Source organism: Pogoniulus pusillus, chromosome 9, assembly GCF_015220805.1.
Source record: "Pogoniulus pusillus isolate bPogPus1 chromosome 9, bPogPus1.pri, whole genome shotgun sequence".
In the NCBI taxonomy this organism is placed as follows: domain Eukaryota; kingdom Metazoa; phylum Chordata; class Aves; order Piciformes; family Lybiidae; genus Pogoniulus; species Pogoniulus pusillus.
The window spans coordinates 29,021,823-29,040,192 of record NC_087272.1 but is presented as its reverse complement, the minus strand read 5'-3'; the positions used below and the strand labels follow the sequence as shown (position 1 = coordinate 29,040,192).

General features: G+C 39.2%; 1 protein-coding gene across 1 annotated transcript in view; it reads left to right on the top strand.

Annotated features, from left to right (window-relative positions):
- The window catches only part of SLC7A2 (solute carrier family 7 member 2), a 55,156-nt gene that overhangs the window by 27,176 nt on the left and 9,610 nt on the right, over positions 1 to 18,370 (top strand). The window contains exons 2-7 of the mRNA XM_064149398.1: positions 9,457 to 9,847; positions 10,270 to 10,425; positions 13,210 to 13,375; positions 14,229 to 14,365; positions 15,315 to 15,537; positions 18,032 to 18,171. Coding sequence (XP_064005468.1) covers positions 9,472 to 9,847; positions 10,270 to 10,425; positions 13,210 to 13,375; positions 14,229 to 14,365; positions 15,315 to 15,537; positions 18,032 to 18,171 — 1,198 coding nt within the window. The 5' untranslated portion in view covers positions 9,457 to 9,471. The remainder of the gene's footprint in view (positions 1 to 9,456; positions 9,848 to 10,269; positions 10,426 to 13,209; positions 13,376 to 14,228; positions 14,366 to 15,314; positions 15,538 to 18,031; positions 18,172 to 18,370) is intronic.

The window sequence follows — 18,370 nt, the reverse complement described above, 5'->3', positions numbered from 1 at the left end:
ATATGGCACAAACAGGACATACCACAGCTCTTTTCTGGAGAGAAACAATTTCCTTTGAGAGACGATGGGTATGAGATTACAGGTAGTCACTTCCAGGCAGCACTTTGTATGCTCAGTCTTGCCTCAGATATGGCAACCTTCACTGGTACCACACCTGTTCCTGTGCCTTCATGAACGCCTCTTTGGTGCTGCTGTCACACACTTGAGGGACACAAATGCACCTTGCAGCTGAATCTGTGAAAACGTCACACACAGAACTATGTCTGAGTTTCCAAAGTACCTTTGAACCAAACACTGTGTAGCAAGGACATACTTCTCTACCCCGCAGTGCTCTAGAGCAGGGCAGGACAGATGCAGGCTATTTTATTTCACTAGTCAGTGTACTCTCTGCTTCTTGGCTGAGTGCCAGGGATGGTTCTAGGTTTGAATGACTTTAACAGTGTAGGTGCTGTGTGCTTCTGTTCCCAGGATTAAGTTTTAGAAAGTCAAGTGAATCTTATTAGCACACCTCCTGTCAGCCTTTGTAGTGACCATAGCTTTACCAATGTTACTGGGGATGAATTGTTATCACAGCCGGGTGATAGCTCTGAAGGAAGCAGAAGGTTTGCTTGCCAGTGACTTTCCAGCCCCATGGCTGTCAGTAGAGTTTCTACTGGTGATTTAAAGAACAAGGATGTAATTTTTAACTGGTTTATATAGGCCTTGAAGGATTTGGGGTTTTAGTGTCTGCAACAAACCCATACCATAATAAGGTCAAGAATAAAAATGAAGAGAGGCAGAAAGCAAAGAGGGATTCGGTTAATACTAAATCTGGCTTACTATAATCTTATTTCTGGCATTTTCCATAAAAGGAAAATCCACTTCTGAAGAGGCAATCCCAGAGGAGCTCATACTTTAGAATTAGAAATGGTACCAAGGAAGATTTTGGAGATGCTGCAGTTACATGGATGAATCGCTCATTTTCCATTTTTCAGTGAGATGTACTGGAAGTGGACTTTTGCAAACTCTAGAAACCCTGTGTACACTCAGTGGATTATTTTGTGCTGTATATTAAAGTGGTTAAATATGGTGATTTTTATATATGTTGTGGCACTGGCAGACAAACTATACAAATAATTTGTGTGTTTACACTTCCATTCTGTTTGGGGAGTAATCCATGTAAGGTATAGCAATGGTGCTCTATTGTGAAATAATAAGAGTGGGTTTTTTTTTCTCCTTAAGTGTAGAGTGAATGAAATTGAAAGAATGCTAGAAATGGCAGTAGATAGTGAGTAAAGATCCAGAAGAAAAATATGACACTGTTAAAATAGTATGGTGTTGTAGTCATGTTTTGTTGCGAGGGGTAGAGTTGGTCCATTTTGTCATTAATGTCTACTTCTCCCTAATTCAAAGTCCTTATTTTGAATCAGTCCTGACCCCAATGATTTAAATTGGAATTTTGCTATTGGATTCAGTTAACGGGGTTTGTGTATTTAGCACCAAGAATTGTTTGCCTTGCTCTGTGTCCTGGATGGTTTCTGTGTTAATTCTGCACAGTGCAAAAGGTGTTGAAATGTGTACATACAAATGCAAACAATGTAGGTATGTCCAATGTAGTTAGAATATTTTATAGATGCAACAGGAAGAACTACAACTGCAAGTAATTAATATGTCTACAGGAGTGCAAATCTGAAATGAAATCTGCTTTCTTAAACTTATTCTACCTTCTTGGAAATACAGAATTCCACTTGCCCTGTTTAAATATGAGGATGTGCCCTGCTATGACAACACCTTTTTGGCTTGAATAGTCTCCAGTTCTATGGCTAGATTTAGGAAGTAGTCTTTTAAAACTTCTTAAAAAATATTTATTTATAAAATATTTATTTATTTAAGTTTATTGATTTTTGGGGTGTTTTTTTTTCAGACCGTACTTCCAGCTCCATGAGTGCCATAAATTCATAGATCAATCCAGTAGAATGCATCATCATTAACTTGGCAGAAATCGACCAGAAAGTAGTTGAAGCAGAACACAGATGCCAGGCTAGCCTCACATTCAGCTTTTCTGTAGGGGTATCCTGTCCTCATGCTGTGATGATGGTATCCCTGAGGAAGGCTAACTTTAAGAAGTCAGGTAGAAATGAAAAATGAAATTCCTACATGGTTTGAAATGGTTCAGAACTAGTCTTGAGGATGTTAACTAAAATCCACATAAGTAATTCTCAAATTGTCCATGGACATGATAGAAAGTAATGGTTTTGGGGGAAAATGCCTAAATATTATGATGGATTAGGGAGATGCTCCTTAAAAAGCAATTTCCCTACATTTCCATGCAAGAAACCTAGTCTGTTTAGCAACTTGCATGTCTAGCGTAACACCTTGTTTCAACCTTCTGACTGGGTATTAACTTCAAAAGAGATAAAGTTTGTATTTACACAGATGAGGTCAGCATGAGGGAAAGAATGAGTATCGTTATCATTAAAGCTTCAATGAAAATTACCTCTTCTCTACACACTTTTTTGCACTTAAAGAAAAGAATCACTTTGGATGATGTAAGAAATTACATTTGGACTCCTGGTCTTGAAATACAGCCCACCCCTATGGAGCACACTTTTTCTTCCTGGAGGTATTTCTGCTTGGATCTGGGAGAGCTGAGGAAAGATTGTCTTTGTCACTTACGTGTGGCCACAGAAAGCAGGACTTTTCATGAGGGAAGCAAAATAGAGCCTTGTTTGCTCCTGTAGCAATGGCAGACTTTGTACTCAAGGAAAACTAAAAGCTAAGAGCAATTTGCAGGGGACTGCCACAATACATGACTTTTTCATAATGAGAAGCACAGGGCTTTTCTCTGGAATGTTCAAAGTTTCCGTGTTCTCTGAACTACGAAAGAGATAGTGAAACACAAGTGTTGCAAGAGAAACAGCATGTCATGAATAATGCTGACTAGAAATGCTACTGCATGTTTGAGGCTGGGGGGTTGCCTGACATTGGAAGTAATAAATATACAGCTGTATGTTATCCATTAGGGTTTGATTTATTATGGAAACTGATTTTTTTCTTTTTTAAATGAGGATTATTTATTGGTTGTGTCACAGAAATATTTGGATTGTTCCAATTCCAGTCTTGATCATTTTTACATCTCAAGTTGTATCAAAGAGAACAAGATGCATGGTGCATCTGCCCCAGTTCAACAGAATGGGTGCTAGCTAGGCTGTAAATCTACTGTCTTCTGTGCTTTTTCTGCCCTGAGCAATTTTCCAAATTACTTATATTCTTCTAAAACTGTATCAGCAAAAGCAGTTTTCATGCTATGCTGTTGCATTCAGGTCTCAAAGCACTGTAAAGTATCCTTCAATACGCTTCAAAGTAAGCTTACTTTTTACAAAGGCAGTGGGAACTCTGCTTTCACAGTGGGAGATGTAAAGTTTGACATCCATAATTTTGCTTTTACTTCAGGATGTGTAACAGGAGTTGTTGGGGGGCATGTGGTGGGTACCCTAACTACAGTGTGCACCTTGTATGCAAACATATAGGTGTGTTTAAATGTAGAAAACAGCATTCCAGTTACATTTTGTTTCATGAAAAGAGGTGGATATGATTTATCAGAACAGCAGCAGCGTGACTTTGTCTCTCTCCCTCCCTACCTTAGCTGGGCAAATAGCTGACCAGCTCTCAGCCCTCCAATCACTCAGGCTGCCTAGCCTCCACCCCTCACCACCAACCAGCTACTCGCACATCTAATAAAATCACTTTCGGTCATTACTCTTCCATTTAAGAAAGCAGAGTTTTGGGATTGGATAAGAGGAACAGAAATTTGTCCAGCGGAAGTTGCTCTGAGTCAGGTTTGTAATGAAGTCTACTGCTGAAGGAAGTAACATGAAAGCAATGTAGTTTATCATAGAAATGTTGCCTTTAACATATGTGCTTTCTGAGTAGCAAGAGGTGTGGTATGCAGGATTATATTTAGTTTATATTACAGCATTACTGTGTCTCTGGCAAAGTGTTAATATATGGAAGATGCAATTTATGTTTTCTTTCCCAGTCTGATGGGTAGTTGTTTCTGCTTTTGGATGATAAAGCTTTCCTTTTAAGTTTCATAGATTCTAGACTTCTGTAGCTGGTGTTGCTTTCCAGTTTGAGAACTTTAAGTTTTATTTAAATATATTAGCTTAAGTATTCCAAGGCATCAAGAATTTTGTGATTCTTGGGCATGAAAACATTTAGGACACTTGCATTACAAACATGTATTGTATGTACACATATGCACAATTCATAGACTAATCATATACCTAGTTTTACTGTACTGGCATATATTATTGCACTAGATCTAATCAATGCAATACTGTAACTTTGAATAAGGCTAAATGTACCTAAGAGAGAACAATTTTTTTTCTCATAAATTCTACAAGTGGATAATATAAAATATAAAGTTTTTTTTCCAGGTAAATGAGGTTGAAAGAAGACAGTGAATTAATCTGTCTGTAATCAGTATATATTTACACTTTCAATATGTTACAAACTTACAGGAGTATTTTCTCTCTGGTATGCTGTTTAAAATGTTAAACTGCTACAACTAAATATTATAGTATATTATAGTATATAATATTATCTCAATTACCTCAGGAATCTTTAAACATACATCTCAATAGCAGTATTAAAACTTTCAGAGGTTTTATATTGCTTTATAGAAGTGGTTAAGGCACTTATTACATGCAATTAAATTAAAATGCTATTTTAATGGAAGAATGTGGTGATACATGGTATAAGCTACTTTACTCCAATATCCACCTTTTGTTTGTGTTTTGTTTTGGATCAGGAAGTTGTAAGGTTATTTTTATATGGAAAATACTTTGCAAAAATGGTAGATGTTGCACGATTGAGAAGCAGTCCAAGCAGTTTTAAAGTTGAATACAAACTTTGCAGATGGAGACTTTTGTCTTGCATTGTGTTTGTGGTTATAAGTTTCATGACACTAAACTTCTACTGGAAGAGGGCTAAGAATAGATGTCCATTAAATGTTGCTATCATCCATATGAATGGATGAGTTAATATGAATTGTAAGGCTGAACTCAACTATTCAGGTGGGGATTTGGATGTGTGATGATGAAGCTGTAAATGATCTGGTTTACAACAGGCAAGGAGCAAAGCTGGAGATGGGTGGGTACAGGCTGGATGTGAGGAGGAAGTTCTTCAGCATGAGAGTGGGGAGACCCTGGAATGGGTTGCTCAGGGAGGTGGATGAGGCCCCATCCCTGGAAGTGTTTAAGGCCAGGCTGGATGGGGCTCTGGCCAGCCTGATCTGGGGTAGGCCTGCCCATGTCAGGGGGGTTGGAACTAGATGATCCTTGTGGTCCCTTCCAGCCCTGACTGAATGTGGTATGTGGTAAGGAAAGACTGAAATTAAAAGTGGTCTAGCAGCAGCAGGAGCTGATTAAAAAAAAAAAGAGTAAAAAAAAATCCTAAGACTATGAAGAACAAAAAGGGGTTGGAGAACTACCTGGCTTATTCAAGTACACTGACACCATGGATGTCTATTGGACATGAAGAAGGTTTTGGTTCCCCCCCTCCCTGTTAGATAGATTTGTCCAATCGTTTCCTGTCTAAAGTCCTCCTCTTCTGTCTGTCTCTGTTGTGTGCTGTTTAAGAGGTGAAACTGTAAACCACAATGTGGACAGCACTGCCATTCTTTCTAGGAATACGTTCAAGGAAGGAGGGTGCTTGAATGCAGGCTGAACATTGGTCCTGAAGCTATAAGGCAGTTGAACTCAGGCTTCCCTTTTTTGGAGGACTGTTGAAGACATTCCGTGTTATAGAGTAATCTGTAGCTAAAGGAAAACTTAGTGCAAAACAGACTTCAGAAAGGGCAGCGATCCAGCACTTCTGATCCAGAGTTGCCACCTCAATTGTACACAGCCGAAGGAACACGGCAAGGTCACACAAAGGCTTCACACGGGTGTTTGCTTGTGACAGATGCTTCTGTAAAGTAGACTTCACCAAAGTGGGGCTAGCACAGGTTTGAATGCATGAGAGGAGCAACAAGTTGTCTGGCCCTCACCTTAATTGAAAACAGCAGCACACTTGGTGAGTACAAGGGCATTTTAATTTTTAGCTTCTTATCACTCATTTCCTATGCTAAAACTCTGTATGAGCTCAGTATTCAATCTTTATTCTGTTTAAACTGCATGAACAACTCCGTCTACCCTGACTGACTGACCGCACTTTCAGGCTACCTGCCTAGAGCTGCTGTTCAAACGCAGGCAGGTATCCAGGTGAGCCCTAAGAAACATAGGACAGGTGCCTCAGAGGTGCCTCAGAAGCACTGTGAGCTTCGTCAGCAGCAAAGCACTGAGTGCTCACTTCCTTCTTGATTGATTACCCAATGTGTTACCAAAACCCTCACTTCCCAAGCTGTCACATGTGTCTCCCCAGGAAGGCTCAGAGAAGATCTAGAGTTGATCGGCTGTGCAGGATGTTAGCAGGGGCCTGGGACAGTACCAGTGGAGCTCACGGCACCACAGGCAGAGATGAAGCAATAGTCTGCAGTGGATAAAGGATGAAATCAAAGGCAGTTAGGAAAATACTGAGACCTACCGGTAGAAGAGATCATGTTCTCTCCATGTTCACTCACTGTACTTCATGTTCCCCTTTAAAAATCAGAAGAAAAGGAAACGATGAGAGTTGCTCATCTCACCAGCGCAGGAGTCAAGACTCTTTTAATGAGTGTGTGGCTGCAGTCAGTGTAAGCTTACCTACGACAATGCTGCCACCAAAAGGAACACCCAGCTGTTACCGTCATTGCTTCTGCGCTTCAGTACTGGAGCGTGAGACAGCCTTGGCCACAGCATGGGAGAGATGACTTCACAACCTTTAGGACTTATTGTACCAAAATGCAAAGGAGCAGAGCAATCTGAGATGCTGTTTGAATAACAACGTCTTGGAAATGTTTAGTGTTCCAGGAACAAGGTCTGACAGAATAGTTTTTCTCATCAATGAAGTAACAACTGAAGCATCATTTGGTGATAGGTGGAGTAATTCCTTCAAACCTTGAAATTGCTAAGGTGAAGGGCATGTTGAAGAGCATTGCTGCCTGTTGCCACGGGCAAAAGCTTAACGAGTATATTAATGTAACATCCTAAGTCATTGCTACAGCTTCAGAAATATAACCAAACCAAACCAACTGAACACCCCCCCAAAAAAAAACCCAACCCAACCAACCAAAAAAAAAAAAAAGACCCCACCCCAAAACAAACCGAAAAAATCCCACACCAAACAACCAAGCAACCAAAACCTCCCCATAGTGACCTTAAGAATAGCTGTCAAAGTGCAGCCCAGGATAGACAAACCCAGCTTTAGGGGAGTGAAGTGGCTCAGACGGAGGCCTGAAGAAATACTGCTTTTACTGAAGTGTTTGGGAGCTACAGCAGGGCATTTTGGCTGAACGATTCACTGTTGATTCTCCTCGGAAGACTTTATGGATCTCTTCCGTCTTCCCACACGCACTGATCTTGGTTCTAAAACCGATGCATGAAATCTCTTCAGTGGGCGAAGACTATGTAACACGGTCAGATGCTTGACTCTGAGTCTGGCGGGCTGAAAGGACTGCCTAATTACTGAGGAACTTGGGATACTCGTCTGTCTGGTCCCCTTCCACTGGCCTGGGGCACCTATTGCCTTTCTAATGGACATTCAGCATCAGTGCCCAGAGCTATTAAATTCCATTCACTGTCCTTTATCAACTTCCTTTTCCTTGACAGGGAATGGAGACCTTTCTTCTTTAAGAATGCTCTTTGAAGACAGAAGTGGCCTGAGATGCTGAACATGGGAAGCTATTAGAACAATAGGGAGGAAATGTTTCTGCACAGACACCTCTTTATTTGTCATACACAGGGGCAGTTCTCTTGCTTCTGACTCTTTGTTCTAGGGTGAAACACTGTTAAGTGAGCTATCCGCCTTGATGTAAAGTCATTTCTGTTAGTGGATTAACTATTGTAGGAATGCCCTTTAATGCTCTAGGAGGCTGATACAGAGGGGCAGGAAGCTAACAGTTTGTCTAAACGAAAATGATTCTCAGTTACCAGGAGGGTTCCACTTAACAAAATCATGAGCAGAATACAGATATTTACAGTATAAATTGCAAAGACAACCCCTTATGGGAGACGGCAGATGGTGTCACTCAATTCGTATCATGCTCTTAGTCATTAACAACACAATTCAAACACATGCATAAAGTAAACCCGAATTTGTACATTAATGCTGCCTCTTTGAGATACTAGTTTCTTCTGGATGCCTGTGCCCTGCCTCTCAAGAAAATGCATTGGGCCCTCAGTTACCATTTCTTTTTTTTTGAGCTGGGAAGCAGGCTCACCACCATTCCTCCTGGTAGGCACCCAGATCACAAGCCAGAGAATTGCTGGCCACCTGCTGGTCTCCAGGACCTTGCTGGTCACAAAATCTGAGCTTATGAGCACGAGCTGATTGCACCCCACGATGCAGGATGCACTCAGAATATTGAAGAACTGTAGCTGGCATTGCATAAGCAGTTATCCCCCAGGTTCTGGGAAAATTCATTGGTGTGAAGCAGTATTCTAAATCTGCTTTCATGCAGTTTTTATTGAGGCAAATACTAAAAGGAAAAGTCATGTTTTTCAAGGCAAAAGGAGATTGCATTGGCTCTGTAAGAATGGTATGTTTTAAAGCTTTTTCACTTTATAGCCTTAGTGTTGGAGTTTAAGATCTTAAAAATCCTTATTTATGTTGGTATTCATCCTTATCTTAAAAACCACAGTATCACAGTATCATCAGGGTTGGAAGAGACCTCACAGATCATGAAGTCCAACCCTTTACCACAGAGCTCAAGGCTAGACCAGGGCACCAAGTGCCACGTCCAACCTTGCCTTGAAGTGCCCCAGGGACGGCGACTCCACCACCTCCCCGGGCAGCCCATTCCAGTGTCCAATGACTCTCTCAGTGAAGAACTTTCTCCTCACCCCAAGCCTAAATCTCCCCTGGCGCAGCCTGAGGCTGTGTCCTCTTGTTCTGGTGCTGGCCACCTGAGAGAAGAGAGCAACCTCCTCCTGGCCACAACCACCCCTCAGGTAGTTGTAGACAGCAATAAGGTCTCCCCTGAGCCTCCTCTTCTCCAGGCTAACCAATCCCAGCTCCCTCAGCCTCTCCTCCTTCTGATATACAAGATAATGGCTAATCTGGTCCTGTTTTAGCAGTGGTTAAGAAGTGCTCATAAGCATATGAATAGAAGCAATTTCCTTTTTTTTTTTTAACAGCAGTGTAAAGATAATGGATCTTTTTCCTTGGGGAAATAAATGCTAAATATGAAATTAGGAATATTGTATCCCTAATTTGTTTCCTGGAGGAAGAAAACAAGGCACATTGCATCTTATTTAATGTCACAGAAGAGTGCACATACAATTTTTTTCAGTGTTTTTCACTAGTGTCTTTTTTGCCTTTTGTAATTTCTTTCAGAGCTCCACACCCACCATGTTGCCCTGTGGACCAGCATTGTCCTTTGTGCGGTGTCTGGTGCGGAAGAAGAATGTCAGTGGTGAAAGCCCCGACGATTCCAAGTTGTGTCGATGCTTGTCAACAGTGGACCTTATAGCCCTGGGAGTAGGAAGTACCCTTGGTGCTGGTGTTTATGTCCTTGCTGGAGAAGTAGCCAAATCTGACTCTGGACCTAGCATTGTTGTTTCTTTCCTCATTGCTGCACTGGCATCTGTGATGGCAGGTCTCTGCTATGCTGAGTTCGGTGCTCGTGTTCCCAAGACTGGCTCTGCATATTTGTATACTTATGTAACTGTTGGTGAACTCTGGGCTTTTATCACTGGTTGGAATCTCATTCTATCCTATGTTATAGGTAAGCTTAAGTGCAAACACAGGTTTCAAGGGCTTCTGAGGCAGCAGCTATAAGATATATACTGGGGTCTGTCTTTCTGCCTCTATACTTAGCTAGTCTTGCTGAGATGAAATAACCAAAGTAATTTTGTTATGTTATTTCCTCATGTTCCTTCCCCAACACCACTGCAACATTTTTTTGCAAGATTCTTTTGTAAGCAGTGTGTCTTCAGCAGTGTAAACTGCATACCTTGTATAAAAATTACATCAGTTCAGTGACGACGCACAAAAATAAACTATTTCATTGCTGCCTTGGGTCAACAAGAATAATTTCTGTAAAATCAAGAAGCATTTTTTTTCAAATGCAAGTAGCAACATGCTTAGTTTTATTTATTTTTTCAGCCCAAGTTATTATATCCCTAAACATAGATGTATTTTATGAAGGTACCTCAAGCGTAGCAAGAGCCTGGAGTGGCACCTTTGATGAACTTCTTGGAAAACAGATTGGTCATTTCTTCAGAACCTACTTCCAAATGAATTACTCTGGGCTAGCAGAATATCCTGATTTCTTTGCTGTATTCCTTATATTGCTGTTATCAGGTAAGATGATGTATTACTTTTTTAATGGCAGTCGTGATGTCAGGGTGTTTCTTACAGAATGCTTAACTGTGATTTCTCTTTTACTAGAAACACCTTAATAATTCTGAAGTTCAGATACACATTTGTGTATTGACACCATTGACACTCTGGGAATTAAATGTTCATAATGAAATTTTCATTTGAACCCTCTTCTTTTGCTGAAGCCGAGACATTAAAAAGTCACTTATCAGTATATTATAAAACCTATGATACAGATTAATGATAACAGGAAAATTGTACAGTTTTGTGGGTTTATCACTGGTAAGTGCTTTCATAGCTTTCAGAGAGACCTTGAGGTTAAGCTCTGTAGTTTGTACCCTGGTATCCTTAAGTTACACATCACACATGTTGTGAGTGTTTGGAAGGTTTCACCCCCCCCTAAATTGTTAACTTATTCAGTATAAAATAGATTTCCCCTTTTTAAGTCTTCAAAAGAGCTGTTTAGCCTAGAACTTGTTTCAGCTAAAGGACACTCCAGCATAGTGACATGGCCCAACAGACTTGTTTGAAACCTGAGTAAACCTTTCATGTGCACTCCACTCAATTCTGTCTTTTTTTTTTTACATCTCTAGTTATATATGGTTTCTGAATCACAAAAGTTTACACCATCTGTGTGCTCTGTGAGGGATCAAAAATACTGGACCTTATTTGCATGTGTGCACTTAGCAGTTGCTTTCCACAAGGAAGTGTTCTTACTGCCATCAGAAGTGAAGGAAAGCAGTAGGTGCATTCAAAAGTGTATAGTTTGTTTTCAGCCTTTGTTAGAAGTATCTCAAATGTTCAGTAGAGGTCTTGTCCAGATCTTAAATGTTTGTCATATTCAGTCTCCCTTCAGATCCGACAAAAGCAGGAGCTTTTCTTCTCTGAGAGATGAAACTAAGTTACATGGGTATAACTGTTATTCTGAGATCCCTTTTTGGATGCAGTACTTAGAAAAACATTTCTGTTCAATTCCTAATGCTATAATGGGCAACCAGTGCATCTGACTCTTTTATTAGGTCTCTGCACATAAAAAAGATGAGTTCCCACACTTAGGAAGATTAGGGAGTTTACTAGACAAGGTCTAGTCCAGCATCCTGTCATGTTTGTAGCTCAGAGTTGCCTATAAGACCCGTTCAGACCCTCATGTCTTCAGGAAGGAAGGGAATGAGTTTGGTATATAGCTACCTATACATATAAAAATACTGAAAGACATATGCCTTTCAGTTTCTCCTCTTCCAAAGGAAGGAGGAAGAAAAAAGTAACATTTCAAAAATCAGAGAACAAACTCCACAAAGCAAATGATGAAATGCTAGTAGAGATGCTGCCATCTTTTATGCTTCCTCCATTACCATTCCTGTCTCCTAACATGAGTAAAGATTATTGATAGAAGAGGAAATGTTCCTCCTGTGGTTTGCCACTGCTGAGTTTTCTTTGTGTCCTGTCCTTTCATCCCCACGATCATTCCTACTTCACTTCTCTTGCACTCATGCTGCAAATGACCTCTCCAGTTCTCTGTGGTAAGCAGGCAAACTGCCACTAAGAAGAACTGGATGGAATTCACTGCTGCTGAGAGGAGGGGCAGTGAGGATGGCTCAGGATTGCATAGGCTGAGCATGATACAATAAGTGGATTCTGAGCTGTGCAAAGCTGTATCATAGGAGTAGCAGATGATGCTTTACAGAAAATGGCATGTGCTAAGCACAAGAAAGCATACAGAAATCTGGTTTGGGGATGTTTTTTTCTGCAGAAGGAACTTGAAAAAATGCACATGCTGCGTTTCATACTGTATTAGACTGATTGAGACAGTGAGAAACACTGAACTAAAGAAAGCATACTCCTATTTCCAACAGAAAACTTGAGCAGCTCATATGGCAGCTCCTGCATTTTTGATGAGATAGCAAATGTCTCAATAGTGGAGTTAGAAATTTTTTAGACGTTACCTTGAGAGGCTTAAAAATTTCAGACTTAATCTCTAACTAATGAGGGAAAGCATGTATGTGATTGCAGAGTGCAAAGAACCCGTGAAGGCTTTCCCATTGTGTTTCATTTTTCCTGATCTGCCTGCTGCTTGCTCTTCCATTAGATGGTTAGTACAATCAAGTGTTGTAAGACACTGAATGACACAGTAGGATCCTGATGTAACAGCTTCCAGATAGTTTAAATATAGTACTCTGCAGCCTGAGGCATGTCTATTTGTGTCTTTCTGTTTTCTAGAATCTTTATGTATCAGTGTGTACAAACAAGAGGCATGCAGTTCTTTTAAAGCTTTGTTTAATGAGCTAGGAAATGGCACTCTTAGTCTGTGATAGATGTGCTCTGAAAAGTATAGAGTGTACAGACTATATTGTTAATATAATATTTGTTCTTATTAATCTAATGAGTAATTATTCAGTAAGGAATAGATTCTACCAATCCATTTTTACTAAGCATGGAACTTTTGTACCTATTTTTTGTCTATCACATAAAAAAGATGGATGAATTGGAATGTTGGAAAAGCAGTAAGTAACAATTTCTCAGAATACTTTTAAATACTTAAAGAAGTCAATCAAAGAAGCTTTCTGTGTTGTAGTTTCCAACAGGCTTGCTTGCTTCTGCCATGCTCTCAAAGAGTCTAGTAAATTTGCACTACCTCTTCTTAAAAGTGTAAAATCTAGTGCTGTTTTCTGTAGTGTTATTCACAACACTGCCTGCATATGTTCTTTAAAATGCTATTTTATTAGTTTGAAGGACCATTCACAGCTCTAAAATACTTTTCTCTTGTAGGTCTTTTATCATTTGGTGTAAAAGAATCTGCGTGGGTGAATAAAATTTTCACTGCTATTAACATCTTGGTCCTATTCTTCGTCATGATTTCTGGTTTTGTGAAAGGAGATCCTGACAACTGGAAAATAAATGAAGAGTATCTCGTAAACCTTACTGCAGTAACAGAGTAATTCTGATTTTTTTAAAAACCAGTTTACATACTCATTCCAAACAATTTTCTGTTATACTTGCTTTAGAGGTGTTGCAGGTTATATATCAACTAAAACCTTTGTTGCTGGGAATGATAAACTTCTCATTCCCTTTAAAATGATTTAAAAATGTTCTTCTTTGTAGTTTCCTTTTGAAAACTAATCTTATTTCAGTGCTGTGGTCCACAGCTATTTCAGAGGTTTACTGACTTCTTGTCCTTAAGTCATTTATTATTGGGTATTATTTATTATTATTGGGTATTCTTTCATTAGAGGTTTACTGACTTCCTGTCTTCTTATTAACTGCAGTATGTGATATGTGAGTATGACACAAGAGTTGCCTACACCATTAGTGTTTTAATGTTTCACTGCAAAGAGAGTTAAGATCACAGTATCACAGTATCATCAGGGTTGGAAGAGACCTCACAGATCATCAAGTCCAACCCTTTACCACAGAGCTCAAGGCTAGACCATGGCACCAAGTGCCACATCCAACCTTGCCTTGAACAGCCCCAGGGATGGCGACTCCACCACCTCCCCGATGATAGTTACTTGGTTTGGGTGCTCTTTCATTTACTGTTATTTTTCTCTTTCATACAAGCATTGACAAAAGAAAATAAAAAGTCTTCTCGTGCTTTTTGGTAAGGCTGTAGTTTTTGACAAGAGTATTTTACTGTGGTTTTCCAGAGTGGTAGGGCAGGAGGATGCAGGATTTTGTAACAACAAAAATAATAATAAATAATATTTCTAGGACGATGCAGGATTTTGTAATAACAATAACAATAATAATAATAACAAATAATATTTCTGCTGTGGTTTTGTTCTTTATAGGAATTGTTCATCCTGTGAGAATGTGACAAGCATATATGGGAGCGGTGGTTTTATGCCTTATGGTTTCACGGGAACACTGGCTGGTGCTGCAACCTGTTTTTATGCTTTTGTAGGATTTGACTGCATTGCAACAACTGGTATAGTATTTATATGTGTGTGTATATGTGTAGGTGTATATATGTAATATGCTTTTTTAATGTTGGGTTTTTTTTTTCATTTTTGTAAAAAGCAAAGCACAAGCAATGTAACAATCTGTCTGTTCTTCTTCCCTTGCTTTCTCTTAAACCTTCTTCAATCCATGCAAAAGGAGCCTGAATTCATTCCTGAATGTGGCTGTCACTCTGAGAGGGAGGAGGAAGGTTTATTTATTTTATTCCTTTTCTAAAGAAACCAAAATGCTGCTTTCTAAGACTGGGAAGTGCTTAGAATACAACTTTTTCTGCCCATACCACCTGCTTACTTTTACAGTTCTCTGAGATGCAGTCTCTCCTAAAGGTTGATAGGAAATCAGAACACTGATTGTAGGTAAATGACTGGAGATGATGGACTTTGAGTACTCCAGCCATAGAATGTGCTTTATGTTCTTTAGTTTGCCTCGATTTTTAAATGCCATTTCTGGCAACAAGCTGTTGAGGCTTAAAAACAACAAAAAAAATCTGTGCCATTGAGCTTATTTCATATGGATTTTTAATACTTCTGTTACAAATCATAGACTCACAGAATCATAGAAGAGTTTGGGTTGGAAGGAACCTCCAAAGGTCATCTAGTCCAACCCCCTCCCAGTAAGCAGGAACATCCTCCACTAGATCAGGTTGCTCAGAGCCCTTTTGAGCCTTGCCTTGAATATGTCCAGGGCCTCAGCTACCTCCCTGGGGAACCTGTTCCAGTGTTTCATTACCCTCATGGTGAAGAACTACCTCCTAACATCCAACCTAAATCTACTCTTCTCTAATTTAAAACCATTGCCCTTTGTCCTATCACTACAGGCTTAGATTAACAAATAATTTGACTTTGATGTTAGTTTTTAAAGCTTAAGGTGGAAATGAGTAAGAATTTTTGGTGCGATTATTTTCCCCCTTCTTTTAGGAGAAGAGGTCAAGAATCCTCAGAAAGCCATACCCATAGGAATTGTGGTGTCCCTGCTTGTCTGCTTCATGGCCTATTTCGGAGTTTCAGCTGCACTGACCCTTATGATGCCGTATTATCTACTAGATGAGAAAAGTCCTCTGCCAGTAGCATTTGCATATGTTGGATGGGGTCCTGCAAAATATGTTGTAGCAGTGGGATCCCTCTGTGCTTTGTCTACAAGGTAAAGACATTGAAATACTAATTTGACTGGGAAAAGTAATATATAATGTATGACATTCAAATATATGCTCATTGATTTATGTTGAAGGCTCAGTTTCTGCATGTTTTACACTTAAGCAGGTCTTTATCACAGTAAGTCCATCAAATTAAGTTCCTTTTTTTTCAATTGTACTGTTACTGAACTCCACCTCTTTGGCTTATTGCCTAAAAGGTTTTTTTTTAATTAAAAAATATATTTTCAGACATATAGCCTGCAAGTTATTTAATTGATAAAATAAACTTCACCCATTTTGTCATTTCTTGCTATGTACCCCCAGTGACTCAGTACCTCTATGGGCTCTGTGTATTTGCAGGCAAAATTGAAGAGATGATTTTAGCTAGCTCCACTCCTCATCTTCATTTCCTGTCTCTGTTTTCCTCCGGTAGCCAGTCTGTCTTCTGACATCTCCCCCTCCTGTTGTTTCTGTGTGGGTATTTGAGATGTAGATTGTAGCTGTGAACTTACTATAATTTATTCCCCTTTGTGAAACTGTGGATGTAATCATAACTGTCATTTTGATTAAAAGCTCAGGGTGGGCATGACATATGTTAGTATGTGTTCATATATATATTACCCTCCAATTGTAATGTGGTATAAACACTTCCATAGAATAGGACATGGCTTGATACTTGGATTTAGGGATAGAAAACTGCTAATACCAGTCTTCAGTCTGGGCTCATGTATGCGAACTTCATTGGTAAGAATGCTGGCTGCCTTTCTGCAAAGGAAAAAGACATGCCTGTTGAAGCACTAATTCTAGTATCACTCTGAGATAACCCTGTAAGCATTAGCCTGAAGAAGATGAGCACATTGACAGTTGATAATGGTTTAAAGGAAATAAATATTTTTGTGTAGGAAAGGGTAGAAAATGGAAATAATTTCAGAGTGACATTAAAAGAGTCATCGAGTGACTGAAGAATGACATGGTTGGGTAGTTCAGTCTGGAGTTACAGCTATTTTCTAACTGGTTGTCATAGTTCCCCTATGGAGGATTGGAGGTTTTACTGAATTTGCCATCTATATTGATAAATAATAGAATTGACCTATAAGCAGAAACTAAAGAAGTTAATACTGGAAAACAAAATTAGCTGAAATGTTAAAATGCCTTTTTTTTTTAATTGGAACTGTTGGTCTCTTTTCCCAGTGTATTCTGAAGACCTTGATTTACTTCTATGCAGAGGTTAACCTCTCAGTCTGTTGACTGAAGTCAGTTTAGAACAAAACAAAGGAAATTGTATTTCATGTTCCTCAGCTGAGAGGTATAATTGAGAAAAAATATTTGGGATCATTGGTTTTTGGTACCTCTTCTAATGTTAAGTGGTGAACTTGCTTCCTCAGAATAAAGATGTTTGTTAATAGTTCTGCTATTTACGTGACTGTAATTTAAGATGGATAGGATAAATAAATTCCACAAAGCCACAACGACCAACAAATTTGGCAGTGGATTTTAACAGTATCCTTATTTGAAAATTCAGGGATAATTCTGATTCAGAAAAAGGTTCTTTTTTGGAAGGGACATTCATACGTAAAAATCAGTTCACTCATTTGTGCTTAACCTTTACATTGGTGTCTCACAAGCATTACTGCAGGTAATCAGTATCTGTGGTATGCAAAAGCTGTGCCTTCTCTAAGTGCTAGTTAGTTTATTAAATTAAGAAAGGCAACCATTCACCTGGTTAAAAACTCCTATGCTTGCTGCAGAGGTCATACTGGCTATAATTTTGCCTTTTCTCATTGCAGTGTTTTTTGTTTTCTGAATTATAGTTATTTTGCTTAGAAGTTTGTTTTTAAAAAGAGCTTTAAGTTATCAACATATTTAAAGCTTTCTGTGTTCTGCTAATCATACACTTAATTATGGTAGTTTTGTTTCTTACAAAGCAAAATCCAAACAAAGGAAAAACAACCCAAAAAAATGAATCAGTCTCATCAAAGCTTGGCTAGAGGTGCTTTAATTGAAAGAAATAATATGCCCAAATATAAATGTGTGGTGCTTACTTTGAATTACTGTTAATCAGCAGCCTCACATGGAAACCTGGAGTGTAAGAAATGCTGCTAATGCTTATTGATTTGCTGCTGCTGACTGACAGACTTTCTCCAGGAATACTAAAGCTTAATTGCATAGTTAGTGTGACCTGGAACATGTCCTGGTCCACTAATACCCAAGAACTACAGTGATGGCAAAAGTTATTTTGCTAATCTGCTTATCTAATTAAACAAACAAACAAACAAACAAACACAACAAAACCAAACCACAAAGAAACCAACTTTACAGGGGAAAAGAATTTTCTATTTGTGTCTGATCTGTAGTTTCTTGGGCTATGAGGCTTTTTGGTTTTGTCTTACAATCATAAATTTTGTTTCTATACATGCCGTTAATTAACATTGTTTATCTTGTCCGTGATACACTCTGCATGAACTGTGTTTGCCATGTTGCATGTGTTTGCTTTTTACTCAGTCTTCTTGGATCCATTTTCCCAATGCCACGTGTAATCTATGCTATGGCGAAGGATGGGTTGCTTTTCACATGTCTAGCTCAAATCAATTCCAAAACGAAGACCCCGCTAGTTGCTACTCTATCGTCTGGTGCAGTAGCAGGTGAGACTGAAAGCTGATCCTTGTAAAGAAAGATGCACTGCTAAACACATTGCATATATGGAAACAAACCACTGTTGTGCAGCTTTGATTTGCTTTGGACTGAAATGATCAGACCTGATTCTTGCTAGGTAAAGTAGGCTTCCACTAAAACTTTTCTCTGCCGTAGATTTTGTTGTTCGTTGGATGATCTCAAATGCTT